This window comes from Drosophila eugracilis, unplaced genomic scaffold (genome assembly GCF_018153835.1).
Source record: "Drosophila eugracilis isolate 14026-0451.02 unplaced genomic scaffold, ASM1815383v1 contig_1828, whole genome shotgun sequence".
NCBI classification, from domain to species: Eukaryota; Metazoa; Arthropoda; class Insecta; order Diptera; family Drosophilidae; genus Drosophila; species Drosophila eugracilis.
In genome coordinates this window covers 739800-754606 of record NW_024572675.1, presented here as the reverse complement: position 1 = coordinate 754606, position 14807 = coordinate 739800, and the positions used below count along the sequence as shown (strand labels likewise).

The 14807-nt window shown below is 41.8% G+C and overlaps 2 protein-coding genes across 2 annotated transcripts; one reads left to right on the top strand and one right to left on the bottom strand.

Annotated features, from left to right (window-relative positions):
• Positions 1-364: 364 nt before the first annotated feature.
• On the top strand, positions 365-736 carry LOC108102469. Its single transcript, XM_017207478.1, has 2 exons — positions 365-545; positions 602-736. The coding sequence occupies exons 1-2, from the start codon at positions 365-367 to the stop codon at positions 682-684; spliced, it is 264 nt and encodes an 87-aa protein (XP_017062967.1). The 3' UTR covers positions 685-736.
• Positions 737-8513: 7777 nt separating this feature from the next.
• Positions 8514-9260, bottom strand: LOC108102481. Its single transcript, XM_017207494.2, has 2 exons — positions 9159-9260; positions 8514-9097 (listed from the first exon to the last, which is right to left on the bottom strand). The coding sequence occupies exons 1-2, from the start codon at positions 9171-9173 to the stop codon at positions 8831-8833; spliced, it is 282 nt and encodes a 93-aa protein (XP_017062983.1). The 5' UTR covers positions 9174-9260; the 3' UTR covers positions 8514-8830.
• Positions 9261-14807: the final 5547 nt, after the last annotated feature.

Sequence of the window (14807 nt, the reverse complement as noted above, 5' to 3'; positions counted from 1 at the left end):
CAAGTAGCTGGCTGCTAGCAAGAAGACTAAGTTACGAATTAATATAGTTAATCGGCAAACTTAAGCTATATGTTAGATTTAATGTATTGGCGAAATAAGAACAAATTGATTGCAAAACGAGCAAAATCAGGCCAAATCAAAAATGACCAAATGTCTTGGTCTTAAAGTATGCACGGTGTACCCAAATTTATTATAAACTAAAAGAACATTGCTAAAGATAGCAAGGGTGTTTAGGGTTTGCCATGCCGGAGTTGACATCAGTTCTTAGGTAATGTGGCTTGCATAATATAATTGTTCCGCACTGAAGTTACCCTGGCGGAGTTCCAACCATATTTGAGCAGTAGTAGTAGTTGGTAGTTCTACCATGAACATCTTCAAGTTAGTGGCCCTCGGCTGCTTGAGCTACTTGGCTGAGGGCTGTAAGACCTTCTGTTCTAGGAACTACCGCCCTGTTTGCGGCTTCGATGGGACCTGTTACACGGAAGCCAGAAATGCCTGCTTTATGAAGAACGTGAACTGCTTAAGAGTTGCCAAGGAGGAGAAAGGTAATTCGTTCACAAGCCACCAGTTCCTCACACATAAATCGAGTCTTTCTCTTCAGTGTTTAAAAATGTCCGCCATGGCATATGCCAACAGACGCTGCCAATATGTAAACTGTTGCCTGATGACGAAAGTAAACCATAAACAGATATTTCATCAAGGGTTCTATGACTATAACCACATTAAGGCGACACTAGCTTACAGATAGTATTAGTTTCTCACTACAGTTGGAACTCAAATTACAAAATAAAATTGGCGTATCGAACCTTTTTTAAGTTGCATTTAGGTTTTCCGGTTGCTTACATATCGTAAGACTTGGGTTGACTTCAACTCCACCGAAACAATGTCTATGTTCGATTGATAGTAGTTTTTTCAAACATGGATTAGATCTTCGGTCCTTGGGATCAATCCCAAGACTGGGACTACTATATTCTTTAGAATCCCTTTTATTTTTCAAGTTTACATTTCTTCAAAGAAGTAGAGAGGTGTGAGTCACCCAAGTATACAAATTTCTTTACCTCGGCAAACTGCCGTTTTTCATGAAACACGAAAAATCAATATGGAATTGAGTTGCTGGCGGGTCTCTAAGACTGATACCCTGTTGATCATTCCAAAGTCTCGCCTAGAAGAAGAAAGGAATGCTTATCGACAAGCCATTGATTCTTACTTGAGCTTGTATATCGATACTGTGGGCTTCAGGGCCCCAGATTGTGCACTGGCCGCGGGTCAGCTGTAAGGGTCATCGGGTCGGGACCTATCTTGACCTGTCCATGGATTTAGTAGCTTTCCTGCCTGTGTAGTCCACAGGCAGGCTGCGCAGTGCAATCATTTTCATGGGCATGTTGAGTCCGCCGGGAATTAAAGCTTTTATGAACCACAAATAAATGCTGACCCCGATTATTTTAAAAATGCAACGATTTGTGGCGGACAGAATGGGCCAAATGATGCACATGAAAAAAGAATTTCAGGAAGCTTTTATTTTATGTCGCTTTGGGCCTTTTTCAGAGTACAATACATACACGCCTCCTCAAATATGTATTCACATTCGCATTGGTATTGGTGTTGGACCTCTACTCTTGGCTGCTTGCAACAGCTCTGTGAAATGTTCATGTTGGTGTGGCGATTTCATTTTATTAATTAATGCTCAACCGTTTTGCTTTTAGAGAAAGTTATGCTGCAGCGATTAAATATTGAATGCCACGCTCGAAGAGATTTTAGCTTTAAATTTTTAAAAGTTAACACCAGAGTAGGGAGCACAGCCACTACTCTTTCCGAAAGGAAATCATTTCTGAGCGAAAGGAAAGGGAGAAAGTTCTAAGGTCGATATCCTTTGAATTCTATCGCTGTCTTTTAGTTCAATGTAACTGATTAATTCCCTAAAGGGTCGAAGAACAAACTTTCCTGCTGAGGAAGTGTTGGAATGTATAGGATGGAAGTACTTTGTCCACCACTGAAAATAACTCTTTTTGAAATATTTTGCTAGTATTTTGTCTAGTATGAACATTATATTAAATAAATAACTGTTGTGAAATGTACTAAATGATAGCTATGGAACACAAAATCAACATAAGACTTGCAAATATCAAAAAGCAAGAAAACACCTCCCAATTTTGTGCTAGTATTCACCACAACCAAGACTAATCCCAAGTGCCAGGCGGTCCAAGAAAGCCAAGAGATCTGACCTGGAGTCGTCTTGAGTCAATAGAGGCCTTGGAAGGGGATTGCAGTCGGTTTACCGCTGGCCTGCATTGGCGGGGCTTATGAGCCATGTGGCCTGTGGCCTGCAGCTTTTTGGGCCACCTCAGTTCCAGCATTGTGGCATTTTGCCGCTTTGCCGTTTTGCTTGACATTTTGCTCACGAAATTCAATAAAGAACTTAAAATTCTCCTGTAACTTTGACACATTTTTTGCAGATTGGTCTGTTTGGCTTTTTGCCTAAAGTTGGTTTCACTTCCCATGACTCAAAATGTTCCCAAAAACTTGTCGTGGCGAAAGTTCTTTCGTTGTCGAAGGAAACGTACGAATTCATCGTGATTGCTCAAAGCCAGCTTTTAAAACTTGAAAACAAAAGCAATTAAAATAATTGCCCCTGACATAGCTTCATACAATGTCTCTTGGAGTTATGAATGCGATCTTAAAGCTGGTTTTTACTATCAAGAACTAAAATTAGAATACAGAATAGAATGAATGGAGCGTGAAAGTGAGACTTGGGGGGGGGGAGCCCCAACCCGGCATTGTGATTCCTTTGTTGTTCGCCAATATTTTGTTTTAGAACGTGTCTAAACTCCTCAATTTCGTAGGGCTCCTTTGGAATTCCATTATTTTCGAAAAGTTCTAGTCAAAAATTCAGGCACGTGCACTGTTTGCACAACGTCAAACAAGAAGTTAAGTAATTAAATAATGCAAGCCCGAATTAGATAACTGTTCCAGAAACCGAAAATAAAGAAATGGAAAGAGAAATGAATTGCCAAAAGCACTGCCACCACAAGGGCGTGGGCCTGTGTTCAAAATTTATGAGCAACAAATGTTGACCCTAAGTTCCACGAAAGGGGCACATTCTGCTGGCGAAATACTTGCGCAAGGGGAAAGAGCTCCTGCCTTAATCAACAAACAAGCGAAATGCGTCGACAAGTTGTGGGAATTTGAAATGGCTGGGGAGGGGCGAAAAACGGCAACGCAAGAACGGAAATGTGACATAAATCTACTTTGCATATGGAGATGAATATGCCCGGCGATTTGAGTTATGTGCCGCGCGTTACGCATACGCCATGTTGCCAGAGAGATTGCTACAAAGTGGGCCAGTGCTTAGCGTCGTGCTGCGGCTCCGTTCGCTCGTCGTCCTTTCTTAAAGTCGTAAACCAAAATGGGCACAGTTCAAGCAAACACTCGTCCAATTTTTTCATGGGACCTATCTTAAAGCCCGGATTGCATCTCACCCACTGCGGTCCACATGGGGAGTGCTGGATTCTGTTGCTGCCGCATGCTTTTTATCATTGGCCCGAGCTCAAACTTCAAAGGCCATGACTGGCAGTGGAATTCCCCTAAAAGTGGCAATAACTGTTCTTTCATCGATTTAACTTAAAGCAGATCCCGTAGGCAGGGCAACCTTGTACACTCGTCTTGTGCATGAACAAAAAGGGTTAAGCTCTATGAAGAGAGGTTAATAAAAACATCTTCAAAGTATCTTTTGCTGTGGCACTTTCCCCAGGGACTTCCCCATGTGGCTCTCTATTCCTGCAGGTGGCGTCAAGGGAAAGTATATGATAATAAAAGGATGTGCAAAACAAATTGTTTTATTCCAGCTGCAGCTTGCCTCACCTACAGTAAATCCTTTTGTGACTTTCAAGCTGTTTTTTAGTTTTATTTCCCGAACTGTTTTTCAATCTATTAAATCAGGCAACCCTGCGTTTTTCGCAGGCAGCTGGAAGTGGATTGCAATGGTTTTAACCTCTTTCGATGGCCAACTCGACATCCACGCTACCTGTCTCGTCAAGTATGCATCGCTAGAGTTTTTCACATCGACATGCCGTGTGGTTCAACACTAGACTGCAAAGTTATAAACACGAACGGATCCACTCCTATGAATTTTCTTTCTTTTCTCTTCTTTTCTGTTCCTCTCGAGTTTCGATACCGCCACACGTAGCCATAATTGCCTGACTTAAAAGACAATCAAAAATAAATAAATTTAGATAAGCCGTAATAAGTATTTTCTTGTTGTAAATAGACCATTTCAATCCATGGATATATCATTAAGAAACTATCTATTTATGTTTCTCACTTGACTTCGCGACCTTGTAGTTTAGTGTTATTAACGCCCGTCGGGCACAACAACATTGGTTTACCAACAGCAGTGAAAACCAACAATGCAGTGTGTTTCCATTTTTCGGGTTAACCGAATTAAAGTTGCCCAGATTGAGCGGAGTTTGGCCGCTAGTTCTCTTTTTAAATTAAGTTGTCAGAGCAGCAATCACCGATTCTCGACAGCGGCAGTGGCGCGGTAATGAAAGCAACTGGCTGGGAATGAAATTATGTGGCAGGAGCACGGAGTGCGCTGGTTGTCGTTCTTGCCACTGACGTGCCTATGTCAGCGCAACTATAATTAAAAAACTTAAGGGATAAGGAGGAGGTCTAACGGAACTCACAGCGAATTCCTAGGTGTTGCCCACCATGTATGCATTTTTAAACCCGTTACTCGTAGAGTAAAGGGGTATACTAGATTCGTTAAAAAGTATGTAAAAGGAAGAAGGATTTATTTCCGACCCTTTAAAGTGTATATATTCTTGATATGGATCAATAGCGAAGTCGAATGAGCCATGTCCGTCTGTCCGTCCGTTCGTCCGTATGAACGGTATGATCTCAGAAACTATAAGAGATACAAAGTTGAGATTAAGCATGAAGATTCTTGAGGTCCCTACGCAGAGCAAGTTTATTTCAGCATCCTGCCACGCCCATCTCAGGAACTATTAGAGCTAGAAAGTTTAAATTTAGTATGTACAATTTTGAGATGCCAGCTATCTGCCACACCCACTCTTACGCCCACCAAGCTCAAAAGACGGTTTTCGTGTTTTGCAGAAAAGCTGATATCTCGGTAACTATAAGTGATAAAAAGTTCGGATTAAACGTGTAGGTTTTTATGATGCCCCCAATGCGAATTGTTTTTTTTCCGATCAAGCCACGCACAAAAAACCCGAAAAACCAAAAATGCGAAAATCTCAGGAACTATAAGAGCTAGAACGTTGTGTTTAAGAATACGTATCTAACAAATGCCACTGCAACTTGCCACGAGTTTTCATTCGGCAACGCCCACTCTAAGGGCCACAAACCGCGGAAAACTGTGGCGTCCATAATATTATGTATGTCTTTGCTTGACCTTGTATAACATATTTTTGTCAATATCTTTCGATTTACCAAATATTTCTCAAATCGGAACATTATTTTGCTATTTATGAGGAAATATAGGTTGAAAGGTCTCACATGGGCAGTGACGTCAGTTACGCAACATGCTTTCTCCGACAACAGGTGTGGGTTTGTGAGTTTCCACTAGCAAAATGAATAATTTAAAATTGTGTGAATCAGTAATGGGTATCTAATAGTCGCGTCACTCGACTACATCGTTTCCTCTTGTTTCATTTATATTCCCGGTTCTGGTTAAATTCAACGAGCACGCCCAGGACTGAAAGAATAAATAATAAAAAGTGTTACCGCTAAAACCAGGGAACGAGGGACCATTCCAGGCTGCCAATTATGGGTAGCACTCTTCTCGGGAAAGCCATCATAAATTCTGAACAACACTTCTAGACTTGGAATTTTAACTTTTCAAAGGATATAAAAGAATATTCTTTTTATGGTGATTTATGGTGATTCTTAACTCAACGTCTTTGTTTGTCTTCCAGACGTCTTCGCATCTGGTTCGGCGCTACTTAAGACTTTCAGTTGTAATAATGAATATTCAAAATGTAACGCTTTTAAGGAATTTTCATTTTGAATATCTTTGTTTTTTATGGATTCTCGATGAACTCAGATATAGGTTACTTCCAACATTTATATACAAATACGGAATGTCATAGGTTATCAAATATGGTAAGGAACATTTCAAGGGACTTTTTCAACTGCATCGCATTGTGCCTTCTTAACTAGCTTAATCCCAAACTTATTTAACACGTACCCCTTGCTCCTTCGATGCCAAATCGACCCCAGAACTCCAGGACTCAATCAAAAAGTTCAATTGTTCGAAATGGGTTTTCACTCATTGGCATTTTGCGTGTTCCTTCGGGAGGGGGAGAGCTGCCCAGAAATTTGCCCTAATAAAGGGACATTCTGCAGCTGGCCCCATAAATATGAGGAATAATGCAAAACGTTGTCTGCTTTTTGGCGCTCGGTCTGGCTTTCGTGACGTGTAAGCGGATTGCCAAACCTCCGAGCCGAGCTGCCAAACTGCAATTTTCCAGGCGAGCAGGCCAGTCCCACTCCCAGTCGGCCTTCCATCACAGGGCCAATTGCAAGCCTTCGTGACGCAAACCGCCCATTAAATGCATATCAAGTCAAAGTCAGGGCGGAAATCCTTCTTGCCAGTTTGATTTATCGAAGCCTGCTGCCAGGCATTCAGTCTTACGAGGCGCTCAATTGGGCCATCATGTCGCTGCTCCTTTACAATTTGTCCAACTTTGCAGCCCTGCCACAACAAGGGGTTAATGAGCCGTGCAAATCAAAGGATTGCTAAGTCCCGATTCTGCACATACTCAGACCTCTCAATATTAAACACGTTAAATGTTTGTTCACTAAATAACTATTTCAAGGCCTGGGACCTCTTGCTCGACTAGGCGCTTTAGAATAAACACATAAATGCGTTTACGAGCTTAGGATTTTGTATGGTTTTTAAATGCTATCGATAAGGCAGAAACAAACCAAAAGTAACTAACAACTCCCCACCTAGAGACTTGTAAAGTGAAATACATATCAAAAAGGAGGAAAGCGATTCAAAGAGCTCTTAACTGCCGGTCTTTCTATGACCCGAAACCTATAAAAATGTTACCTTGCCTTGGAAAAATCCCGGAAAGGAAGACGTGCCTAAAAACATTTCTGTTTATGTGGGCAGGTGGCGGCAACATGCAAAACAGCCACTTTCACAACGGCAGCCCAGACAAATTTTGTTAAGTACTCAACTTGTTATTACTCTACAGGGCTAAGGGTATACCAACTATCCTCCAGCAGAGGGAAGGAAACCAAGAAAAGGTTAATATATTTTACAAATTTCGGAGAAACTAAATAAGATCAACCCATTCTAGTTTTTTCGAGGGATTATAGGAAAGAGCATTTCACCAGAGACTACACGGAGGCAATACCTTCAGAGTAATCTCCATTGTCTCCTCCGTTTAGATGCAACCGTTTGCGGTATTTGCGGTTTACTGTCCGAGGTCTTCTTCGCGTTGTGCACGTCCATGCCCCTTTGAGGAGCCGGGGAAGCGAGCATGTTGTTTGAAGAGTTGGAGCAGGGACTCTTGTCCAGGTCGGAAGAGCAGGAGCAGCCAGCAGCGAGGAGCCAGTGTTGCATTTTAAGCATGGGTGGTGTTTGCTTAAATATTGCCCGGGAAACGACTAAGAGGCTTAGCTTCAAATGCCAAAAGTTCACTATTTTCTTAGACAAGTTGGATGATGAGCGTTTCGGTCTTGAGTTTTGAAGACGATAATTAGGGACATGCTTCCCTCGCCGAGGTCGCGTTTCGGTGTCCAAATGGCCCTTAGCCCCGTACTCCAGCTCCGTGATGAGCACCCATGAGTGCACTTGGAGAAACCCGTACCCCTTCCCATTCCAATACCCATTCCCATTCCTGCGATTCAGCTCCGAGGCTCAACCAGAGAGCGTGACAATGCCGGAGGAGATGTCAACGCGGCCTGCAATAAAGTTCTCCATTTTACTGACGCTGCACATTTACCATAAGAAGGCTGTTCGCCTCCCAGCCATATGGGCAAATGCAACCGCGAAGCTCTTTTTCTTAGCATGCAGGCAGGAAGTTTATTGAAATTTTATGCATTTCCTGCATTATATGAGGCCGCCTTTGCTGTTCTGAGGCCACCGAAAAGTTTCATTTTCGATACTGTCTGCGAGTTTGTCGCTCGACAGCTGCCTTGGGTTCGCCTTTCATCTCGCATGGTTTCACATCCTTTATTCAGCATGTTGAAACACATTTCAGAGTGTTTCCGCCAGCCGCACCCACATACTCTCCACTAACCGCTGGTTAGCTTCGGATAAATGTGGCTTAACCGCTTCAGAGCTCAAGTATTCGCTTCTAACCGAGTTGCAAATGATTAATCTGGGCTTGTTGTTGTGCCATTGTTTAGGCCATTTCCCACTCTTATTTAAAACATGCTTCCGTTTTTTAGCTGTTCTTCAATCGAAAGAAGAGCCCCTAAAATGGTTGAAAGTAGAAGAACTCAAAATATTGATATACTTAAAAGAATAATATTCAGACAGGTAGTTTGCAATGCTCCAATTTATCAATGTTGTCAATATAACACGCGAAAAAACATGTGATGGGCGAAGATGTTTCTTTGAAATTTCGAATTTGAATTGAGTGTCTCGCCAAGAAGCAAGCTGGCTAATTTGATACACTTTGCTATCATATCTTTTCTCGAGTTCGATTAGGTTGCTTCAGACTCAGAGCTTCTTATTTTGAAAATTGGTTGATCAATGTGTAATTTCTTAGAATTCATATCTGTGTCCGACTTCCTTTCTGGTGTAGGGCTGTTTCTAGAGTCAAGTAGTTGGAAGGAGTGCTCCAGGGGCTGTCATCTATTTCTTCTTTTTGTCCTTCTTGTCGTCCTTTTTGGGACCACTTCCAGGAGGACAGGACGACAGGTAGCCCTCACTCATCATGCGGTCGAATGCGTCCATCGGGTCGTAGTTGGAGTAGAAGTTCTTGTACTTCCTTTTGCGGGGAACGTTGTGCAAGGTGTAAAGGAGCAGGGGAGCTATCAGGGCCAGAGTGCAAGCCACTTTTATGTTCCCCAGGGTCTGCTTGAAGTGTACGTTGTGCATGGGAAACTTGAATTCCGGGGGCTATACTAGTTGGGAAGGGATTACGACTTATTGTTCTGATGATCTTTCACCTTTCTCCTACCTTTTGTTCCGGCATTTTCGGTATTCTCTGCTTGAGACTCGAAGAGAAATGAAAACAAAACAAACTTCCTTCGATTCGTTCTAGACGACGAATGATAGGCCTTCTATTTGTATTAACAGAAAGCTGCGGATAGCTTTCTTTTTAAAAGAAACTAAAGATTTAAATAACAATTTGAAAATAAAATAAAACATAATAATAAGATTTAGCGGGCATTAGCCGGGTGCATAGTTTTATACATTTTTAACGTTAAGCGTGCAAATTGACTTACTTTCGTTCTAAAACGAAAGAGCCAAGTCCATGTCCAACATTCCTCTTATTTGGATGCTGCTGGCGGTTTACTACTGGAGTAATAGGGTATGTTGTAGTCTAATATTTGTCTAACTTTTCTTATTCTTCCATGAGACTTTGTTCTAAAATGTATAAGAGGTTGATTATGATTTTTTATTATAATTATTATTTTTATTATAATAATATTGTTATACCATTTTACAAAAATTTAACATTATTTGTAAAACCTTGCCATATTTTTCGATAAACTAAACTTTATTTTTAACCATTTTATAAAATATTAAGGAAGCTTTATAAAAATCCTCTTTAACTTTCTGAGAGTTGGACAAATTTATACCTTTATAACACATTTTGATCAAATAAATGACAACCATTGCACGTTTTTAGGGTCATAGGGCGCCTTGAGCGCAGCCTTGCAGACGTTTCCTGAGTACCAACTTTGCAATCTGTTTTTAATAAGTATTTGTCTGCGAGCGGTGATTTATTGCAAGTGCAGACAGACACTTCGCTGTTTGCAGCCCTCAACTGAAGGAAAGGCTTTTTCTCTCCTTTATAGCTTCTTTAAATTCGACCACTTGAAACTCCCGTTGAACATGTTCTTTTGAATATACAAACATTTATTTTATTTCAGTCCATTTATGTGCCAATTCTCCTTCAACACATTTTTGTCCTTCTCTACTTCTTGCATGAAGAGCAGCCAAGTGCAAAAACTAAAAACCCCAACTGGCTGCCAGGGCCAATCAGGGTTGGGTGCTGCCCACACAGAGTTTGAGATTGTGGTTATTTATTTCCTTTCGTGTGGCCTGGGCAGTGAGGACAGCCGCCCGCTCTCAGGGGGATTTCTGTTCCAGCTTGGATGATCATCAAATCAAGGCGGATAATCAAGTACAAGGTCGGTCGCAAACGTGTCCGGTCGTTCTAACAATAGCTGTTTATGGTGGCGTTGAAGCGTTACCTTGTTATTGCTTACTATTATCTTTAGTATTATTTTCATTATTATTTAACTATTAAGCTATTACTAGCTATAGAGAAACACTCATTGATTCGCTTCTACCATCCTGTCGGAATCATCATCATTTCATCAGGTTGATTTGCCAAGCCAGGAGTATAATCTTGCTTGACTGCAAGGGAAACTAAAATCTTAACGGCTATTCGTATTATGAAAAAGATAATTTAAATAAGCAGCTTGATAAAAGCTGAAAAATGTTCAGCACCTGAGGATAGCAGGAGTTTTCTGCTCGGTACTTAATGTCGGGGAACATCTGCACAGGGGACTTGAATTTGCATTTGGCAATTAGATTTCTAGCAAACCGCTTGGAAAAACACACCCCGAGAGTTCACTTATTTCTGACAATGACCATTCAACTTTGACCAGACGGACTTTAAAGTCGTTTTGCACGGGCGATGGCGATGCGGTGCGTTGAACCGACTTCCAAGGAGACAATTTCGATATGTTAAGCGCCGAAGGCGTTGCCGGCGATTATAAATGTAAGCCGTGGCCATATCCTTTCCCGATGTAGTGGCTGGAGGCTTAATCGAAGGCGTCTTCGATCTGTCGGGTGTCGGGTGTCCATATATCTCTTGGCATGCTGACTTGGCAGTCCCATTTCGAGAAACTTTCAAATGCTAAGTAGGTATAATCAAATTTGAGTACATTTTTGAACTTGAAATGGCTTTCAGGCAGTACACTGGCAGCCACCGCCTGTCCAACCGCTTTAAACTTTTCGGCTCACTTCAATTTATTTGCAACGCAGAAGAAGATCCTAAATGACAGCCAAACATGGTAAATTTCGTTGATTTTGATTATATTTGTTCAACTGTTCTGGTCAGAAATCTAAAGTTGCTCTTTGTTCTTAATACGTACTCCTAAAAATTCTACAAAATAGTCTCATTTTTATCACGTCTAAGTCAATTTACGAGGGTGTCTAACAGCCAGTCTAAGGATAGTTAGGTGCTGTTAATGCTGAAAAAGCTGCCCAATATTGCAGGCACAAATCTAAGATGGTCAGGTAGATAAGTCAGAATAGTTAGGGCTAGTGGGAAGGGTTGGGATATGCCACACTAAAGCTATGAACTTTCAAAAATTATAATTAATCAAAGTTTATTGCATATGTTTAGCTCAGATCTTGTGCCCTTTCCAGGTCGCACTTCTGTCCAAAAATAAAATTTGCCTTCGCGTGCAAAAGTAAGATATTCTTGGCCCTAATTTAGTAAGTGTTCCCAACAGAACTCCAAGGCCCCTTGATTAATATATATAAGAGAATTGCATGCTCCGAGCAACCTCTAGCTCAGTGAACTTTGCCATCCCTCCCGCCATCCAGGATAGGGGCCGATGAACCGCAATACCATCGGCTTTTGACTTGGTCATGTCATTATTATCTATTAGTTATGGCCCAAGTGGATGAAAGGCCACGCCCCTGCCCTTTGCCCAAAACGACCGGTTCGCTGCTTCTGCTAGCTAATTGTAAGTTATTGCCACCAAACGTGCCCTGGGCCACTGCCAATAAGGCTGACGAAAGGGGTTTCCCCATAGCCCACCTGTAACCGTCCGCCGTAATTACAACTTCCGCCGGCTATTGACAACGGACCCGCCTCCTTCGTACTGTTGAGTCAACAGCAAACTAATTGAATTATAAATGGTGTGCTAAAGGTAAATATTGGGCGCCATTTAAAATACTTCTCGGAAAATATCACCAGTTAGCAGCCGTACAAGAATGCTGAGTTCGACCCCTGTTCGTTTTCACATTGCAGTGTTTTCCCTTAAAAACCCGAACTTGTCATTTTCAGTAGTTCGACGTCTGTTTTAAGTAAGGCTAGTTTTCTGGCAGTAAAAGTACCAGGTAGAAGGCAGCGTGCTCGACCATGTGCCGAGTCGATTCAGACATGCCCGATTTGAGTAAGACTAAGCATTCGTATCTTAGAAATGCCAGCGCAGTATGTGACTATACTATCGAGTATCACTTTAACGAGTTAATCGTTTGCCCCTTCTGCCACTGGAACAGTGTGGCCCTAAGCCCCAATAACATAAGAAGATTGAACTTATGTTTCGATCTGAGAGATTGTTGACTTTTAAAGTCGAAACAGACTTTTAACGTTAATATCTGTTGTTACAACGAATACAATATACCCCTTTAGCTTCTGGTAGCCTTTATCCTCTTCACCGTAAACATTCTGTCGGGGCCGACACGAAACGTTCCGTGAAAAATAATTAACTCCGCGCCTGTCTATCTCTGATATCATAAATGCCGGCATTGGAGTTCCAGTCTGTAGGGGGAACAAGTTTAATTGCTGCAGTTCATGAAAATTGCCAATCCGTGTCCAACCAATGTCCCAACAGCCGCAGCTGAATTTTCATTTTCCATGCAGCAACCTGGCTCAAACTCTGCCTGAGTTGATGAAAACTTCCGAGCATCTAAGTATTTATCGGGGAACCAATAGTTTCAACTTCCCAATTAACTTTCTATGTCGCGGCCTATTCTGATACCGACTGACACGGAGGTACAGTTTCCTTTCAGTTCCCGACCAGGCAATAGTTTCGGTTTCCCAGTTCCCAAGGTTCCTTTTGTCCATTCCTGCCTTCATAGGAAACCTTGAATATTGCTAAAATAAAAAATATGTTGTACTTTATTACGCGGTTATACACATTTAATAAGTCCAATGACCAATTTTAAACCCGGATGGCTTTTCAATTGCTCTTTTTTAACCGTGTTCTCCTTATTTCGATGACAATTCTTCATGTATTAAAGTGATTTGTCGGATATAGCTGATTAAGCTCTAGAAAATGTAAGAACCCAGACTCATAGGCGGGATTCATCCTCCTAGTTGTGTTCTTACCATATCCAAAGTCTGAAAGAGCTGCAATATTTACTTACAATCCAGTGTATATTGCTTTATATTAATAATAGCTTCAAAGTTTTGTTTTTCTGCCCGTTACTCGTAGAGTAAAAGGGTAAAGTAGATTCGTTGAAAAGTATGTAACAGATAGAAGGAAGCGTTTCCGACCCTATAAAGTATATGTATTCTTGATCAGGATCAATAGCGAAGTGGATTGAGTCATGTCCGTCTGGCCGTCCGTCTGGCTGTCCGTCTGGCCGTCCGTCTGGCCATCCGTCTGTCCGTCCATCCGTCCGTCCGTATAAACGGTATGATCTCAGGAACTATAAGAGATACAGAGTTGAGATTAAGCATGAAGATTCTTGAGGTTCCTACACAGCGCAAGTTTATTTCAGCATCCTGACAAGGAAAACTAAAATAGCTGGGGTCTCAGGAACTATTAGACCTAGAAAGTTAAAACTAAGTATGTATAATCTTGAAATGCCAGCGCATCTTATGGTGGAACCACACCGGCCACACCCACTCTTACTCCCACCTAGCTCGAAAAGCGGTTTTCGAACTTTGTAGCAAATCTGATATCTCGCTTCCTATAAGTGATAGAGATTTCGGATTAAGCATGTAGCTTTTTAAGATGCCCCAATTGCGAATTTGTTTTTTTAACCCGAAAACCCAAAAATGCAAAAATCTCGGGAACTCTCACATGGGCAGTGACGTCACCATCAGTTAGTAAACGTGCTTTTTCTGACAATAGGTGGTGCTTTATGATTTTCCACCAGCAAAATGAATATGTTAAAATTGTGTAAAACAGTAAGAGGTATCTTTTAGGAGCGGCACTCGATCATAGCGTTAAAGTTAAGTTTAAACATAGTAAGAACTGGCGATTAATAAAATTTTTTATTTAATCACAAACATTCCTATTAATGTTGAACTATTTGAGTTACCGAATTGAAATTTGATTTCGACGACGAAATAACTAATTTAAGCAGAGTAATCTGCAGTCCGTACATTTCAGTAATGGGACAAATCCTTTAAAGAGCATCACAGCCCAATGCACTCGGAACATATCAATAAGATATCTATCAAGATCCTGGCATTCAAGAGATTCAAGCTTAAAAAGGTATATCAGTCGACTCAGAGGACCCGCCCAGACCCAGCGTTCTAATTATTTTCGAGGGCGGCCCACGACAGCCAGATTCCGATGCGAAAATATCTTGTGTGCGACCTTGGACAAAGGAACTATAAAATCCGAGTGTGGCCCGCCCACCCCTCAGCACATCAGTGAGCTCGTGTTATCTATCTCAATGGGGATGTGTTCGCCGAGGCTTTATGGGCCTGGCCGGCATGGCCGTTCGCCAAAGGGTTCATTAGTCTTTCCAGCTAGAACATCAAAGCCAATGAACGTATAAAATGCAGGGAAGGTGGGCGCCAAGGCGGAATGGAAACAGCAACTGCAGCCGGGCAAAAATGGCGCCAGAGCAAACAGCACATGCCAAACAAAAGCCAAGGAACCAGGGCAGGACGAAGCCA

Bases quoted from the DNA above. Each gene is read 5' to 3' on its own strand.
- LOC108102469 (XM_017207478.1), top strand. From the start codon at position 365: ATGAACATCTTCAAGTTAGTGGCCCTCGGCTGCTTGAGCTACTTGGCT. The intron at 546-601 runs GTAATTCGTTCA...CTTTCTCTTCAG, and splicing joins AGTTGCCAAGGAGGAGAAAG to TGTTTAAAAATGTCCGCCAT.